Source organism: Cydia pomonella, chromosome 17 (genome assembly GCF_033807575.1).
Source record: "Cydia pomonella isolate Wapato2018A chromosome 17, ilCydPomo1, whole genome shotgun sequence".
NCBI lineage: Eukaryota > Metazoa > Arthropoda > Insecta > Lepidoptera > Tortricidae > Cydia > Cydia pomonella.
Window position 1 is genome coordinate 18,769,068 of NC_084719.1, and position 19,929 is coordinate 18,788,996.

General features: G+C 33.9%; 1 protein-coding gene across 1 annotated transcript in view; it reads left to right on the plus strand.

Moving 5' to 3' along the window:
• The window catches only part of LOC133526903 (uncharacterized), a 35,872-nt gene extending 17,847 nt beyond the window's left edge, over window positions 1–18,025 (plus strand). The window contains exons 3-8 of the mRNA XM_061863752.1: window positions 4,649–4,813; window positions 7,677–7,855; window positions 10,045–10,258; window positions 12,060–12,492; window positions 14,170–14,273; window positions 16,037–18,025. Of these exons, the coding sequence (XP_061719736.1) occupies window positions 4,649–4,813; window positions 7,677–7,855; window positions 10,045–10,258; window positions 12,060–12,492; window positions 14,170–14,273; window positions 16,037–16,143 (1,202 nt within the window). The 3' untranslated portion in view covers window positions 16,144–18,025. The remainder of the gene's footprint in view (window positions 1–4,648; window positions 4,814–7,676; window positions 7,856–10,044; window positions 10,259–12,059; window positions 12,493–14,169; window positions 14,274–16,036) is intronic.
• Window positions 18,026–19,929: the final 1,904 nt, after the last annotated feature.

The window sequence follows — 19,929 nt, forward strand, 5'->3', positions numbered from 1 at the left end:
TAACAAGTGAATTTATTTGGAAGACTGTTTCGAGTTTCTTTTTTGTTTTAACTTGATTAACTCTTTAGACGCACCAATTCAATCGAATCTGTAATTGTGTTGAAAAGTTAGGGATTGAACTCCTAATTACTTTATTTAACGTATAAATGTAGTTAGATTTTTATACTAAAATATATTAAGAGTACCTATCATGAAAAATTTAAGTGATCTGGGATGGATATTGATAAACAGCTGTAATAAATCTAACGATGACAAATATTATGTGAAACAAGAGGCAAAAAAGGAGGAAAATTCCCATTGTAAGAATATGATCTGAGACTAATATAAAATCTATATCGAAACATTGCCTTATTTTATATTAGACTCTGAGATGCACATACACATTTTTGAAGCTGTTTAAAAAATCAAATGTCAAAATTAAAACCCCCGCCACACTAAAATTTAAATTACGATCATATTTAAAATAACATGAAACTTGGCAGAAATATTAAAATAATAAACTAACTATTATATAATCTACATATGCCTGGTAGAGTTTTTGTTGCAAAAAATGTAATACAAAGAAAACTATAATATAGCGAGTCCAAGTTTTCCTAGGTATAACCGTCGCCAGTGACAAACAAACATGCGTAATCTCAATTTAATAACATGTTAAGAATTAGAGCACAAAATACTTGGAATAAATACTGGTCTTTAAGCGAAATATTTAAAAGCAGCATGCCAATTTATATCAAAACAAAAGTAATGACATCATGCCTCCTGCCATGCTTAACCTACGCATGTCAAACTTGGAAGTATACATCGAAAATTAAAAACAAAATTATTACTTGCCAACGTGGAATAGAACGAAGCATTCTTATTATTAAAAAAATTCAAAAAAATTCGTCACACAAAAATTAGAAATATCACCAAAGCCAAGGATGCCTTAACTTACGCTAAAACACAAAAATGGAAGTGGGCAGGACACGTAGCAAGGCTAAAGGACGAGAGATGGACTAGCAGGGTAACGAACTGGAAGGGCCCACTGGGCAAGCGTCGGAGAGCGAGACCTCATGCCAGATGGGCAGACGACATAATAAAAGTAGCGGGGCCCTGCTGGCCACAAATAGCTCAGGACAGAGAAAAATGGAAATCTTTAGAGGAGGCCTTCACCTTCACCTAAGAGGAGGGGTTCGTGCAACAACCAAAAAAAGAAAACACATAATATATAATTCATTTTACTTTTTTCAAATTAATTTTAGTTTTTTCTCACCTTAAAAATGTAATTTTTCTTTGCATGAAATAAAAGGCTTTTTATTTTTATTTATATTTATTATTATAAGAATTAGATCTAGTTTAGATATGGATCTGATCTGTCAGTGCCAAAAGTCACATTTATTCAACCAAAAACGTCACCTTTGACACTGACAGATCGGATCAATAATATATCTAATCCATATCTAATTCTTAAGCTACGAGGCTAATCTACAAACACTTAACAAAAATATTTGGCTTTCACGTAGTGAAATGATGTTTGGAACTAGGTATTTATGACTGTTGCGAACATAACTTTTTATTTGTATAAAATCAATATCTTCGTAATGAAGTAGCTAAACGCAGCCGTCGGGCTCGTCTAGTACCTATTTGGAGGCTTTTTCATAAGTACCAATGCGCTCCACATTTTTAGGGTTCCGTAGCCAAATGGCAAAAAATGGAACCCTTATGGATTCGTCATGTCCGTCCGTCTGTCCGTTTATGTCACAGCCAGTTTTCCCGAAACTATAAGAACTATACTGTTCAAACTTGGTACTCGTATCATTAAAATATTTAACAATACGCCTGAAAGACCAATAAACATAATAAGGTAACAACTAGAAGGCTTCAAGATACGTCAAAAATTTCTTAAAGATACGATATGGATGGGATAAGTCAGGCTCAAAAGTGACGTTTTTGTTTGAAGAGACGTTTTTTTTGACACTGAAATATCCGATCTATATCATATCTTTAAGATTTTTTTACGTATCTTAAAGTTCTAATCGAGCCGTTAGTCTTATAAACAATGGAATCGTCTTATAAATAATAATATCGTTATATTTATTTTCCAAAATAGATAGCTATACACGCCCCGTATTTGAATAAAGGTTTTTACTTATACCTTTCCTAGTAAATCTTGATTTGCCTTAAAATGATACATATAGATATACCAGTAGTTTTGATATAGATATCAGTGTGGCAATAGAAACTTTACATTATAAATAATAAATAGGAATCCATTAGAAACAGTTACTTTTTAAATAATAAATTATAATTCAATTTTCACATTTAACTCGAAAACACGTAACTCAAAAACTTGTTGTTAAACCCTTCGTGCTAATATTGACAGCCGAGCAAGCCAAATATTCCAAAATTGAAAAGTGTAAATTTGCGCGTTGCAAGGGTTTCAAGGCACGAGGGTTAAACAAACTTCGCCTCCGAGTGAAACACAAACATTTTCACCACACTGACATGAAGAAAATACTAACTGTAAAACATTACAAATCAAAACCAAATTAACGCTTTAAAATATTTATCATTCAAAAATATCACTTAATAAATTTCAATTCTGCCAGCCAACATGAGGAAATCACTCAAAATTTGCATCAAATTTGCCATTTATGTGGATAAAAATCAGTGTTTGAACATTAAAGGAAGCCTTCAGGACGTAACCCAGTGTGAATAAAAATCATCATCCTCCTAGTGCTTGTAGTGTAGGGGGGATTTAAATCTTCTCGGGTCAGAGGTGTAGGGTTAGAGCCGGTGTAGCTTTATTTGACGTTCATAAGCGCATTGTATTATGCCTACTTGAATAATAAACTATCTTTATCTTTGTTCCGTACTGTGACGGGATCCGCTTTCCTACTTTTCTCCTTCCACTTCGCTCTATTACAGGCGTTTAAATTTCAACTCGTGTGTAGGTATGGATAAAAATATTTTTTCACTTCTCACGCTCGTAAAATTGACATTTAAGTCGCGTGTAAGCGAGATAAGATTGCTTATGTATGTATTCTCTAGAGCATAAAGTAAAATAATTTTACGACCCTTATTAACTTAGCAATAAAATTCGAAATCAGCCACTGCTAGTCCTACCGGCGCGCTCCCGACCGGCGCGCTCGCGACCAGCGCGTCCCGCGCTCCCGACCGGCCCGAGTACGGTTTTCTTTAGTCTTAATAGTCATGAAGAAATACGGTAAATTAACCTAATATATTGAAATTTTTTGTAAATTGTCCTCGCAATCGAAGTGAAAATCAGAATGTATAACTCAGACATAAATGTCCATTTTCGAACCAAGGCAATAGTCGAGGATAAAAATGGACCGCTTTATGCCTTTGTTGTACAATCTACTATTTATAAACAGTAGACATGGTTGTTAAAATTTTTGTAAAAAAAATCTTTATTCCTCATAATGTGCCTATTACATTTTTCCTGACTTGGAAAGTGTTCTCGCCTGTAATGAAAACAAATATGAATAAGGTTTCAGGAAAAAACATACATATATTATTGGAAACCTTTTTTTTCTTGTCATTTTTTTTGACATTTTGCTGAAAAGATACTATTCGTAAACAAACTTAACTCGATGTGAAAAACGTAGTGCAGTTCGCAATTATGTTAAGGTGGCAAATATCTGGTACACCATTTTATTTTATTTCCTTTCTACTTTATTTGTAAAAAAAACTCTTGTGGGCTTACAGTTGACCCCAAAATGCTCCCAAGATATAATATTCTACAATATTATCTTGGGAGCGCAGCGTGTTGAACGAGCGTCTATACTAACATACCATTATCCCATGTACAGTCACGTCTGAAAATATCGATACGGAAAAAGTGCCAAAAATATGTATACACGACCTTATTGCTTATATGGTAGTGTATACATATTTTTGGCACTTTGTCCGTAACGATATTTTCAGACGTTACCGTACGGGAAAAACTGTGAGTAGTTTTCAGCATAGAAACAAAATAATTCTTACTGTAGGTAATATTCGCTCGCTTTCTTACAAAAATACTCGTATATAAGTCCAAATTACAAATGAAGCGATTACAAACGATCAATATTATAGCTTGTACCGCATAAATGAATAATTCCCGTCATCTTTAAGGTTTACAAGCTTTTATTTAACTTGCCCTGTAAGTATGTATGTTTGTGTAAGTTAAATTTTGAAAGCTATATTTGAACCGGTCTTTTCGATGAAACCGTGTTGGTGACCTCTATCCTAGAGCCTTTTAATTTATATCGCCTCGCTAAAATTAAGACTTTCAAACTCCTATTGCGACTCGAGAAGTAAAAAATACTGAAAAGACAGGCAAATCAAACAAACCGACGCATACGAAGCATCTCGGTTACTTCAGCTTACAGGCCAATTCCGAACGTACACTGACATCAGAATGCAAGGATGATATATGAACCTTTTTATTTAGTTATCATGCGTCTCGCTTGCGCCAATACATATATGGAGTACGAGCGAAATGCACGATAACTGAATGACATGTTTTAGAACTTAAGTAATGACATCGGTTTACATTTGATTCTTCTAAACAGCGGAGCCATACATTTATTCATTTATAAGCCATGCTCGCCAGGTCTGAAGCTCACAGAGCTACTAGTTTTAATCTGTTATGTTTATTACACAGAGCCACTACGCTTCTCCCAGGACCAACCGCATGGCCGGTTTCGGCGAAGCGACGAAAAGGACGGTCTGGCGCTATCCAGAGAAATATTCAGGAACATCACGAAGCAACTCCGAGAGAACATCAAGCGTGAAGGACCGACCGACAGGAGCGACCATTTGTTACATAGTGAGTGTTCAATTTATAAGAGTAAGCCTGTTATATAAAATATTTTTAAGTGTTACAGAAGTAAGTTACCAAGTCTACTGGGAGATGAAAATTTTAAAGATGTAGTGAGATTTTTTTATACTACGTCGGTGGCAAACAAGCATACGGCCGGCCTGATGGTAAGCAGATAAATATATACCGTGATTTTTTGATACGACCACATAATTAAAGGGTAGTTAGTTTAGGCTTGAATGAACACACTTTCATTGCTAGAAAAAAATTACGACTTTTATTTTTCCATATAAACGAGTAAATTAAAATTTTCTTTCAGTATCATTTCACACTACTAAAACCTTCGTCTCATTTAAATTAAAGATACTCGCAGTATAAGTCCTAGAGCAGTATTTTTCTTATGCAGCACAGAACAATGTACAACATATTGAACCTTATTAAATAAATAATCGAAATATTGAAACAGAAAAATGTGCAACTAATTAATCCTTAAAACACTTTGTTGTTAATATTCCTAACAATTTTATTGTTACTTTAACTTTACGTAGCTAGTTGATGCTATAATCATTTTGAAGTTTTAAACGACTCTTCAAACCACTAATTTAAGCACAGTTTACGACAAAAGTTAAGGTTGATAAGGTTTTACAGGACGTTATGGAAGATCGTTATTTTTATATGCTTATTAAAATTTTAATGTAACAAAGAATTAATAACTTAATGTAGCGCTCGCCTCATCCATTTGAATAATGGTGTAAAATAAGAGTGGTTCTCTCGCATAAAATCATAAGAGATATCTGCAAAAAAATGGAAAGGTATAAATAGAAGCAATCATTTACGTTTAATACGAAATGAGATAAATTAAAATTAGATAATTGCGTTTATTAACAGAAATGAAAATAAAGTTCAAGAAATTGAGAGATATAGAAAATATTGAAATATTGCGATTATTTTAAAGACGACCGGTTTGACCTAGTGGGTAGTGACCCTGCCTACGAAGCTGATGGTCCCGGGTTCAAATCCTGGTGTAATATGGCAATTAGCCACTTGTAGTGTTTAGCAGTAACACACTGGTTTACTGCGACATAAACGCATATTGCTTGTGTCAGCGGGACCTAACGTGTATATATAGGCAGGCTTTTACAGAATATACGTTCTGATACTATCACACTTAACTTAAGGTGTTTCACCACATACTCCTCGTCCCTGCTCAAAACAAGACCTCCTGTTATTTGACTGGTAAGGGCATTTATTCGTGTGAACCTGGATATTTGTTCCTGAGTCATGGGTGTTTTCTACGTATTTAAGTATTTATAAATATTTATATATTATATATATCGTTGTCTAAGTACCCTCAATTTCCAATTACCCTTATTGAGCTTACTGTTGGACTTAGTCAATTTGTGTAATAATATCCTATAATATTTATTTATTATAATATTTACTTATTTATTATGTCAGGATTTATTTTCTGATAATCTTAGTTTTGTAGCTTTGTAACTATATATCTCAAGAGTAGGTACTAAACGTTCCATATTCTATATACCTATCAAAAACCTTAATAATAATAATAAACAGTTTGCAGTCAAATCTCGAAATGAGTTGCATGAGAATGAGTTGATTTATTGGGTATCGGCCCATAGTACCAAATCTATCAATGTCGCATCCGTTCGGTTGAGGTCACTATATTCCGAATTTTCCACCATCAAAGACTTCCTCGATTATGATCACCGATGCTTCAGATGTCCACCTTTATTTATCCATCATCTATGTCTCCATATTGTATATCAACTTATTTCTTGACCTAGTTCCGATTCTGCCGTACACGAGTGGCAGACAATCGATAAATTGCATTGAAGCTTTCTACGATTTTGTCATCAATCGTTATAATTTGATCTCAACGATTTAATAGAAATAATTAGGTACCTAAAATATTTTTGATTCAACCCAAAATTCAGAGCTTATTAATGCAAATTGCATGGATTTAATTTAACGAAACACGTTTATATTAAAAATACAAAAATACTTATCTTTAGAATTAATTATTCTTGTTGTCACAAAAGCGAAGAGAAACACAATTCCAATATTTTTTAATTCAACCTAAGCCGTGATTTTAGGGCATCTTATTGAAATGGAATAACAGGTATAGCTTTTAAATATAAAAAGTTCTGTCATAAATATTTCGCCATCGCAATTTAGAATGTTTAAAGTGCGACTGGTGAATGTATTATTTATATAGCTAGTTTTTAATTCAAATATTACTACTCGCCTATCTGCCTACTGACTTGATTCACCAAAATCTATATAGATAAGTAAGATAACTCACAGCTGAACAATATTTTAACACTACTAAAATTATTTTACAAAAAAAGGTTGATAGTGTGGAGTGAACATTACTGGCGTTATTCATAAACGTTTGTCAAATCTAACAAACCGTTGATAAACGTTATTCCATATCCGTTATTTTGACATTTCTTTTTGTTAGACATATACAAAATTTTAAAGAAGTTTGTATGAGGTTGCCAAGTTTTATCAATAAGAGGTTAAGTATCTGTCTGTAGTTTAGTATTTAATTCTTCTGTCGTGTTAATGGGCATAGTAGGTAAATTAAGCGTAATCATTAATAGTAATTCGGTTCGGTTATTTTCTTGTAAAACCCAAGACAAAAATAGTTATTCGTAAACTGTATACACTACAAAAACGTATTTCTTAGTCTCTAGGGTTATATTCAATTAAAAATATGTCGGACTTGCTCTTGTCATAACCACTGTAATTATTATCTACAATTTATTTTTATCTAGCTTGCTCACACACACATGCACACGATCTGTAGTAGCAGTCCTATAATTTACTAAAAAACCTTTTTTTCCTACAGGTAAATTAGAAGAATCCCGTCACTATGGGCAGTATCAGGGCTACCACCATCACGAGCACCACTGGGGCCCCTACTTTGAGGGCGACGTGGGCGATCCCGAGGGCACGATGCAAGTGACAGCACATGTGGGCGCCGAGGCCCTTTTAAATTGTAGGGTTGGCATGCTGAAGGATAAAACAGTAAGTGTTTTATCAAATCAAATATCATTTATTTTCCGGCAATGAAGGCCCATAGATACATACCTTACAAGCTAACATATATACAATATAAATCTTATAAGCTAAAATAAATCATCTCTGCGACACCGTCAAAATATCACACCTTTAGTGTAAGGCCTGAGTGGACGCTAGAGTTGGACATGCAGCAGGGCGGAGCGTGCGGCGTGCATGTTAAACAAATGCAAACGTATAGGGGCGGTCTTAGTGCACGCTGCTCACATCACTTGTGAGTCCGACGCCACGCTGCACGCTCCGCCGAACGCTCCGTTTCGAGTGTCCACTCAGGCCAGAAGTCCATGCTCGCGATGGTTTCAAGCAGCGGCCGCGGCACGCGCACCTTGAATGAGATAAAGTGCACGCAATGGCGCGATCGCAGCTGGAACACTTTCAGCTCGTATCGGATCTTCTTGCGAACATATTCCATCGCATCGTATGTCATGCTATTTATGGTGTCATTGATGTCCCTGTCCAGAACGAAACGAGACAAAGCTGCGTGAATGACAGAAGCAATATAAACGACATAAAACCATTAAATAAGAACCAAGATCTTATTCAAAAACAACCACAAAAGTGATAGGGAAATATTTACATAACGATCATCTCATATTGTGCCTAAAATTGTTGACTTTAAAATCTAATTTAATAAAAGATTGGAGCAATTTACCGGCAAATTAGCACGCAAAGATTTCATAACCTGAGGACTACATACTACATAAGAATTTAAATTTCAAAATAAAAATATCAGCAAAGAAAGCGCTGTCATGTAAGCACCGGGCAAAATGCTTCTTATTGGTTGTCTACTGTATAGACCACGTGATTTGACTTCGTATGGTAAACAGTAAATTGAATGTCGACATTGTTCCCCTGATGCCTCTGGAATTGCAAAATGTAAAATGGTTTTCTACGTGCTCTTGTTTAGTTCGAATCAGTAATGTGGTAATATTAACCTCGTTTGAATAAGTTATATTTTACCTACTTGTAGTTTGCGGAGCAAGTTTGATTGCGAAAGTATAAACACATATCTGGAAAGATCAATATTATACAACCTATCCGTAGGTGTACCAAACAACGCGAAGCAACACAATACCGATTTAAGTTACAGAATTACAATTCTTAGTTTCAGGAACGAAGTTTTTGAAAGTTCCAATGTTTTATAAAAATAACGTCGTCGGTTCATTAAATTTTGTTGAAATAGGGTGTAAATGTGATGTTGATGACGATGTTAGGTACTTGTTAAGTAAGTTACACTGTAAAGTGTAAGTGTAGTAACATAAGAACAGAAAAAATCTAGCTATTTATGAATTAGGTCTAACCAACATAATGTCAGTTGTTTAACAGATACCAAGCTCATACCAACTAAAAAATATTTCTGTTTGAAATTTAAATTTAGCATTTAAAAAAAGTTTTGATATAAATAATATTTATATTCAAATCTAATCGTATTGTGTATAATATAATATATATGCGTATCGTATTATGTAGTTTTAATAAGTTTTTTGGAGCCTAATGATCATCGTTTACACACGTAGTGTATATGTTAATTTCCACGAGGCTTCTTTCTATCACGACACGAGTGACATAACCATGAATTTCGACCTTCATATTGTCCTTGGTTTACTTTAACTCTAATTTTATAGCTTTGCCTTATGTACATTTGATAACATTTTAAACATTTATTTTGATTTACTTGATTGAGCCCAACTATCATATCAAGTTTCAAAATATCAGTTAAACCTTTCTATAAAAAATACGTTTTACAATACAATAGTCTTAATTGAACACCTCACACAGTTTACAATACATATACAGAATCATGTAAAGACAATTGGATACAGGTAATAATAGGCTGTCTAATCGCTTAAAAGCGATCCAGACAACCTGTCTGTTATACCAGAAGAAATAAATGGAAAAGTAACTATTTTCAAAAGTACTAGTAGTAAATCGTCAATTATATATATTGAAATAAACATCTTTTGATAAGGTTTTAATATGTTTTGCCTTATAAAACTTAAATCTAAGTATTGTTATGAATAAAGGTGTTTTTTTTTTTTAAATATCAATAAGGTTCCTTACGCTGCAATGCAATCAGTCCCGCTCAAACTAAATTGATAGCTTAATCAATTGCCTTAATTGATTCCTCATTTGTCCAGGTAATGTGGTTGCGGCGTACAACCGATTCCGCGCAATTGCTCACCGTTGGGAGATCTCCGTACGCCGGTGATAATCGGATAGCTGTCAAGTTCCAGTACCCCAATAATTGGAGGCTCAGCATGAACCCCGTCAAGAGGTCTGATGCGGGCTTGTATATGTGCCAAATATCAACACATCCTCCTAAAGCAATATTAGCTAATTTAACTGTTCTGCGTAAGTATTGCATGTAATTACAATGACATACTCCACTTTATGTGCGGGTACGTTCCGTAAAAAATCTTGTTAAACTTTGCTTTTGGCATAATTCTAGCAGAATTTAAAATACAATTACTATTTTTTAACTAAAAGGTGATAGTTGCAATAATATTTGACATATTCTACTATGTAATGAATGTAATTTTTAGTAATATTTTCCTGCACAATGGGAATATTTTAAAGTGTGGCAGATAAAATCCTCATGATGAAAAAGCATTTGAAATCAAGTGTGTTGAGTAAAAAAGATGTCGCCTATTCAAAGAATTCTTTTAAAAGGTATTTTATTATATTATCGTTTTAATAACTCTACTACTACTACATTGAAATAAGGTACCGTTCAGAATCAGACTACTCCAGCGTTACTGCTGAAGTATTGAAGCACCATGTTGCTGCTGACTGCATTGCTGTCGCAAGTCTAAAATTCGAACAGCAACATACATACATACATATACATTCACGCCTATAATCACGCCTATTTCCCGGAGGGGTAGGCAGATACCACGGATTTCCACTTGCTACGATCCTAACATAGGTACTTCTTTCACTTCCTTCACTTTCAGAACATTCCTCATACACGCTTGCGGAATCAGGGTGCTCTTGACCTGGCCTTTCTTCAAGATTTCTCCGAGGACAGCAACATAGATTTTATGATTTGCGGCAGCAATGCAGTCGGGAATAAGTTCCTTTAGTTTTCTACTTCAATGTCGTATAAATTTATTTATAATGTTTAGTTAAATTATGTATAATGATTTTTTATATTTAAGTTATATTTATTTACATGGGTATTCATTATTTTATTCTCATATTTGTACTTAAGTATATTTATAATAATGTGTTTTCAAAATTTACATTTCATTACTTTTAATGGTTGTAGATTGTTGTTTTTGTTTGTCATTCATCGTTACTTATTTTCTACTCATTTCCTCAAAGGCTGACTGGAAGAGATCCCATATAGGAATCAGTTCGCCTTTGTTGTATTTAATTTTCTTTGTAACTGTGTTTCTCGAATTTGTTTTTCTATGTATAAAAAATAATATACATACAGACAAAATAACCTTTTAGAAGCTTCGTGTAGTCGGCAGATGATGGTGCAGTCTGAATCCAAACGTTACCTATATTTGATTCATTTCAGACGGACCTTAGTAGCAATTAGCTTGAAAATGAATTAGGGTAGATGGTAAAGGAGTATGTATGCACTTAAATTTACACTATACATATATAGTAAAACAAATATAAACAAACGTATTTCAGCGTTTGTTTTTATACTAATTAAAATCATAAACCAAAATTGTTATTGAATAGTCAGTGCATAAAATATTAAATACTAAAATAACATTCAACAAATTAAGGACTGTTGCTTTTTGAAGTATTTCGGGGTTTTGTATTAATATTTAATTTAAAATTTAGTCAATCACGGTATTTCATTAAATCAATAACAAAGTCATATAAATAACTATTCAAATATTTTGTTTATTTTCTTTTTTTCTGCCAACTACACTTGAGAGAAACAGGAATATCAATTAAGATTTTTCCATACAATACACGCCCACTTGATTCACAAGCACCTATACTAAAAATAGCGATACAAACAAGAACCAATAAAATTAAACTAAGCTATCAAATTGAACTAGTGCACAAATGTTTTATCGTGGTGGCGACCGATTGATCAAATAAACGTAGGAATTCTTTTGTTGCCGTTTCGATTTCTAGCAAATTTGAACAAACGTTCGTATTTACTTATAGTTATCTATTTTTACAGCTCCAGTTTTAACGATAAACGGAGACCAGACTCATGAACTGAAGGATAGATTTTACAAAGCGGGAAGCTCTATAAAATTGTCCTGCGTCATATCAGATGAATACGTAGCCTCACTAACCACGAAGGTGCCCCTAACTACAGCTGTCCCAACCACAACCACGCCTTTAACTACAACTACTGAAATGACAACAAAAATGAGCACAATTTTTAATAGAATAGATTTGATGATGAACAAAAGTTGGAGTGTGGAGACCACAACGATAACTTCAACAGTTAGTGTTAGTACAACTACAAAAAATATGCCAGAATTGAAGACGACGGTAGCCCCTGTGATAACGTCAACTGTTCCAACGGTGGTGAATAACATTTACGGGATGGTTTGGAAGAAACAGGGAAAAGAATTTAATGAGAACGTATCGTGGCGGAATATGAGGTGGGTAATTTACATGAGATTTAATTTTCTAAAATTTTAATTTTCGTAAGCATTCTTCGTAGCATTTTACGTAGATAACTTTAAATTACTGTTGACTGCTTTAATCATATAAAAAAACTACATCGTACCGAACATTGATTTTTCAACCAAATATATTACGTACGACGAATCAATCCATGTTCATTACTGGTTTCTATCAGCGAAACAATTTGACCATCACCGACCGACAACACGACCTGATACGCGTACAAAACAGAATGTATTATGATTAGTTACGATAAGGTTAGTTATTGCAAGTTTCATATTAAACTGGTCGCCGCGGTTAAGAAGTTAAAGCGTCCAACCGCTGATGAACGTAGGTACTGGTTAATTTATAAGACCTGAGGCGGGATTCGGAAAATTCTCTCAAAAATCTCATATTAAATCCGCTTTTGCTTTCGTGAATCAATCAATACCTTGATTATAGAGCACAGATTAAACAGACACCGCATTAAGGTCCGACCACACTGCTGCTTAAATAACGGTGACGTTACGGAATTGGAGTGACGCATCGTAAGCGTACCGTTTTAACCGCATGATCTACACACCGCTGCTTAAAAAACACTGACGGTGCGGAATCGCAGTGATGTATCGTTAAGTTAATGTCACGATTTGAACGCATGTCCTCCTAGTGAAGTCGTAAAGTTACTGCGAATCCGTACCGTCATCATTTTTTAAGCAACGGTGTCGTCGCTCCTTTATTAAGCAATTACAAAAAGTATGATGAATTAGCTACACATACACAGGTAATTTTAAATTTTAACGATTCGAGCAGCACAGCCGTATTCTACAACATTTTATAATCTATCAGCCCTGTACAATCCACAAACTTAATTTTTGTAAAAAAAAAAATATTTTATTGGTTGTGATTGTGGGCGCAACTAAAGTGGTCGCTTTCTCATAGGTACCTACTAAATTTGTGAGCGCTTATGTGTGGTAAACCCGATTGTTTTAAGAGCTCGGTAACGATTTTAGAGCAAAAATGTAAAATTGATCGATTTAGTCGTTGAATTTGTACACCTTTTGTTATGTAAAAAATCCATCAAAAAGATATGGTGGTAGATTTTACAAAATGATATATAAGATCAGTTTCAGAAAATGTAAATTGTTTGAGTATCAAAATTTCGTTGAAAATTAGTCGATTTTCAGAGTAATTTTCAATTGTTTGAAGTAATTTCTGGAGATAATTGATTCCGTCTAACTTTCATGTACACTGTTTCAAATTTATAATAACAGAAATGTAGTGTATTAAAGTTGAAATACAGGATATGTGTAATACAAAATTACCATTTTTTAACAGTTCAAATTTTACGAAATTTACAAATAAGATCGTCAAAATCTGTGCTTTACGCGCGTTTACCTAAACGTCCATTACAAAAAAAACTACTTAACAAAAACAATACTAATTAAGTGAGTCTGTTTTCACAAAATTCTGTATTAAAATGAAAGATAACAGGACGTGCTAATAGAAACCAGTACGTGTTATTTCTAATAGTTAACAAAAGATGTACAATTTCATCCAGTAAATCTATCAATTTAACATTTTTGCTACTATGACCCGTCTCTCAATATGACCCGTCTAGTAGTTGAAATGGTCTGTAAATTGTAGGCAAAACTAAACTTATACTTTGATTATAGTGCCACAATCAGCGTTGCATCGGCGTCGCAGAACGACAGTGGGACGTACACGTGCCACTTACAGAACCATTCACAAGTTATTATCAACGTTCATGTTTTGATTGGTAAGTTTGGAAAAATGCATCTATGATTAAGTACATTAAGTCTTATAAATAGATATATTTTTCATGTGTCAGGTAGCATTATTGTTCTTTTTTTTAATGGTGTTAATACATGCAGTCTATGTTAACTAAAGTATTATTCTCAAATTTTTCTTTATACTACATTGATGGCAAACAAGCATACGGCCCGGCTGATGGTAAGCAGTCTATGTAGCATGCAACTCCAGAGGAGGCGCGTTACCGATGTGAGTGTTAGGGACTCACATACGAGTATTAATACAAACAAAAGGAAAAACACCACGTCATCCGTAAGGCTAAAATTTGATTAAAAAATGGCTTCTCTTCTTGAAAAATCGGTGCTGCTAAATATTTTACCTACTGAACGTCAATTAACCACTGATATACGTAATGTATTACATGTTGCTACTTAGTATTGAAACAAACAAATTAACAAAACGATAAATAAATATCTATTAAATTGGTAAATTGATGTTTGGTCAACTTTTGTCCTGATAATAAAATAAACGAATACCGGGAATGCGGTTAAGCTATTAAAACCATAACATATAATAATGCGTTGCATGTTAATTTAACTGGATGCATTACAGAATAATATCATGGTGCATTACAAATAACTTTTGACAATAGCTCCATTTCTCTAATTAAAAACTTAGATACTTTACTGGAGGAGCTTTTGGTCCATAAAAGAGCACATAAAGGGAAACCTCCCTATATCACTAAAAAGAAAACTCATGGACATGTGCATCCTCACCGTCGGAGCACAGACTTGGTCTTTGACAAAAGTTCAAAAAACCAAACTCAAGGTTTGTCAGCGAGCTATGGAGCGTAGTATTCTGAGCGTGAAGTTAACCAATCGCATTAAAAATACAATACTACGCTCCAAAACTGGAATAACTGATGTAGCTGAAACTGCCGCTAAGCTCAAATGGGACTGGGCAGGGCACGTCTGCCGTATGCCGGATGACCTGTGGGCCAAAACAGCCACCTGTTGGGTCCCACAGGTTGTAAGGCGTCACGGTAGACCTCGTCGGAGATGGCGGTACGAACTTGATGCCTTCGACAGAGACTAGTGGGAGACTTCCGAGGATAGGGACACGTGGAAGAATAAGAGGGAGGCCTTTGCCCAGCAGTGGGACAGTATGGGCTCATAATAATAATAAACTTTACCGGAGGTCTAAGAAAGAAGAGTCTTTAATTTGTTGTAACTAAAACTATGCGTAGTCACATTGCTATTTATATGTGACGATGACGTTAAATTAAATGAATGAACCAAATTTACCGTTATTACCAATACTTGTTTAAAATTATAAGACTCTAAAGTTTAAAATTATGGTAAATAGAAGAATATTAAGTATTAGAATACGGCTTCAAATCCGATTTCATTTTCAGTAAAATAAATTCCGGATAGTGTTAATTAATACCGACTTAAATCTTTTAGTAGGTATTTGAAGCTAGTATTCCAGCATTCGAGTTGTAATTTTTAAAAAACATCGGATGTTTGGAATACTTAAACTTAGTGTTTTGCTTATATTCTTTTTTTTATCGCATAGAACTCAAATTCTGAATTGAAAAATACAAACTTTTAAAATTAAATCTGCATATATTAATTCTTTAATTAAAAAATCTGCCCACTATCCGATAATAAACTGGTACGAGAGTACCTTCGTGTGGTGACCAAGAGGTATATATTCCATCAAAAAATTGAGGTGTTTAGTGCACATATTTAATTATTTTTTTATTGGCAGGTGAAAACCAAGCTGCTGTTCACCACGACACGTGGAACAAGGGGACCTTATTTTGGCAAAGCCTTTCTCTAATCTATCTTTCAATGTTTCTAATATTTGCTACTTGAAATAGTGGTTATTATGAGAATGTTATAAGACTTTGTTTATTGAAAATGGTACACGATTGGTGATACTAGAGAATATTGTAAAAAAATACTACACTGCGTTTTCGGAGAATTATATGTAACGTTTAGTGGAACAGATAAAATATTTCTTTGAATAATATTATAATTCTTTATTTTAAAAATGAAAACAAACTATAGTAAATAAGTAAAAACAATTTATAAAAAATAGCTGAAAGCTTGATGAAAGGCACGTTGATACAATTCAAATACCTAAAAGTACCTTTGTGTTAAATTATCAAGTCTTTCGAGTGTATTCGAAATATAGGTTTAAATATTACAAAATGTTAGAAACAGAGTTTGAATATTTTCCTTGCGATATTCTATCATCACACGAGTTTACATATGGTAAATCAAATTTTATTCAAATGATACCACAATATATAAATAACTATCGATATGTAAGGTCCAACCCGCTGCTTAAAAACCGGTGACGGTATAGAATCGCAATGACGTGACGCATCGTAGCGTTTTTATCGCATGCTCCTCACACCGCTGCTTAAAAAACTTTACGGCACGTTACTGCAATTCCGCACAGTCACCGTGTTTAGCAGCGGTGTGTGGAGCATGCGATAAAAATGGTACGCTTACGATGCGTCTCTGCGGTTCCGCAACGTCACCGTATTTTAAGCAGCGGTGTGGTCGGACCTTTATTATAACAGCTATTTATTGCAGTAAAAAGGTACATTCGAATTGAAAAACACATGTTTAAAGGACAATACTTGCATGAATAACCATTTTTAATCGACTTCAAAAAAAGAGGAAGTTCTCAATTTGTGGAAACATATATGTTTAAATATTATCATAACGAGTTGTCAAAGGTTCAAGCGCTTATCCGATTTTGATTGTAATATATATATATATGTATTTTTAATTAAAAATAACAGAAACTGTGATTAGCTATAATCATTGTTATATTTAAAAAAGATATGCGCGTTAATATAACCACGTAGACTGTAAATAATGGGTTTTATTCTCTACTTAGAATTATTTTCTATGTAAAGAAATAAAATAAGAGTATATTCGTAATATATCTCAATGTTATATTAATAGGTTAAATAGGTGATCACTTCATCGTGTATTTACTTAATGCAACTGTACAGTTAAAAACCATTGAACTATTGTGAATAAGGAATAGATCTAATCTGTATTATTATCGGCAAAGCCATTTAGCTCTTTAATTCATAAAAGTGATTTATCTACATCTACATCATAACCTACCTACGATAAACTAACAGCCTTTATTAAAAAACCTGTATCTGTAGGTGCATCTTAATTTTTACTTTATCGATAACCGATTCCTTAATTACATTCAAATTTAGAATATCTCTGAGAAACAAAGAAATTTGATTTGGCCTCTATTCTAGTAGCTGTCGAGATGAGGTTTCATTTGAAATAAAGTGTCAGTTGCAAACAATTTTGACAAATTTCGCATGTTTCTTGATATCGAATTATATGGCAGTCTGCCCTGACTCTAGTTTGTTTCTTTATATATATAAAAAACAAGTAATTAGTTTGTAAGTATAGTATTACTTTGTTTTGTTGAAGCTTATGATATTGATGTAGATAAAGCAGTGTATGTAACTGTACATATTAAGGAATTAACATACTCGTGTGATCCCTTTATGAAACTTATTTCATCCGTTTTATAAACCCACACTCGTATTTTAATGCCTTTCATTATGTAGCAGTCCCAGTCTCATAAACTACTATAATATGTTGTTGCACAATTATGTTAACAAATACTGAAATTCTCTTTTTTAACAGAAACAAGGCGACTAAGGTTAAATAACTGTAAGATCTATAAATAAATCTAATAATGATACTACTCTTTGTTTTATTTCCCTACTTCATTATTTGAACTCTGTGCGAGTTTGTGATTCGCGAGTTCAGAATTTCTGGCAGCTTTTTGTAAAGATAAACCTCGTCTTGAAAATATAAAGCGCTCTCGCTTTCAATATAAGCTTTACCTCAGGAAAATGGAAAAGGGGATCGACGGCGTAGAAAATCAATTATACAGCTGACTTCAATTGATAATAAAGAAGCGTGAACCCCTGATGCTGATGTTTCTACTAACAATGTGAAGCTTATGATGGCTGCCATTGTCAAGCCGTCAGTTGGCAACTTTCAATATATTTTTCAATTTCAGTATTGCTGGCTTGAATAAACTTGAAATTTAGCTGTAAATATATTTTGTCCTTTTCTGACAAATACATAAGTCTAAATGACATAAAGGCAAACGATTCATAGCTAATTTATAACTTTTTTACTTCATTATATACGAAACGCAATCAAAAGCACTTTATAGAGGCAAGATTTTACCACTTTTTTTAACAATACTATACCGATTTTCATTGCTTACTTGAATGTAGAAACTTCAGTCCCTCTCACTCTATAAACATTGCGGTTTTTTCTTCAATACATTGCCTCAAGGGCCTATTTTAGATTTAAGCTAATTATAGTCGTTCGATTTGAAGCTGGCCCGAAGCGGCTAATCTTTTGTCTATTGTTAACTAAAACCGCGCGTGCCACTACCTGCAAAAAAAGGGTCGTATAATTCTAATTGGAGCCTGAGCGCGGGCTAGTCCAACGCCCAAAAAACCAGTGTAGGTGTGCTCTCCGATAACGCGCCTTTGTTACGCATATCGAGGACACATTTGAGACTGGTTCGGTAGTGTTCGACTCGCTGGCACTCAGTAATCGTATAGGAACCATACAAGAAATCGCAAATTATTTTTCCATTTGTTCATTTTGAATCTTATTTCATTACCACAGGAGTTGTAATTAAATGACCGGTTAAAGTAACCGGGCCCTTTTTTAGGGTTCCGTAGCCAAATGGCAAAAAACGGAACCCTTATAGATTCGTCATGTCCGTCTGTCTGTCCGATTCTGTCACAGCCACTTTTTTCCGAAACTATAAGAGCTGTACTGTTCAAACTTAGTAAGTGGATGTATTCTATGAACCGCATTAAGATTTTCACACCAAAATAGAAAAAAAACAATAAATTTTGGGGGTTCCCCATACTTAGAACTGAAACTCAAAAAATATTTTTTCATCAAACCCATACGTGTGGGGTATCTATGGATAGGTCTTCAAAAATGATATTGAGGTTTCTAATATCATTTTTTTCTAAAATGAATAGTTTGCGCGAGAGACACTTCCAAAGTGGTAAAATGTGTCCCCCCCCCCCCCCCGTAACTTCTAAAATAACAGAATGAAAAAACTAAAAAAAAATATGATATACATTGCCATGTAAACTTCCACCGAAAATTGGTTTGAACGAGATCTAGTAAGTATTTTTTTTAATACATCATGAAATTAAAAAAAAAAATTTTTTTCATCATACCCATACATGTGGGGTATCTATGGATAGGTCTTCAAAAATGATATTAAGGTTTCTAATATCATTTTTTTCTAAACTGAATAGTTTGCGCGAGAGAACCTTCAAAAGTGAAAAAATGTGTGTCCAAAGTGGTAAAATGTAGAACGAGATCTAGTAAGTAGTTTTTTTTAATACGTCATAAAGGAACCCTTCATGGGCGAGTCCGACTCGCACTTGGCCGCTTTTTTTGCAGTGGCACGCGCCGTTTTAGCTAACAATAGACAAAGAATAAGACGTTGAGGGCCAGCTACAAATCTAACGACTATATATCCCCTGTATGTTTCCATGAAGTATATTGTTATTTTAAATAATATGAAAGTGAACTTATTCTAACTTTAAAAAAATAACA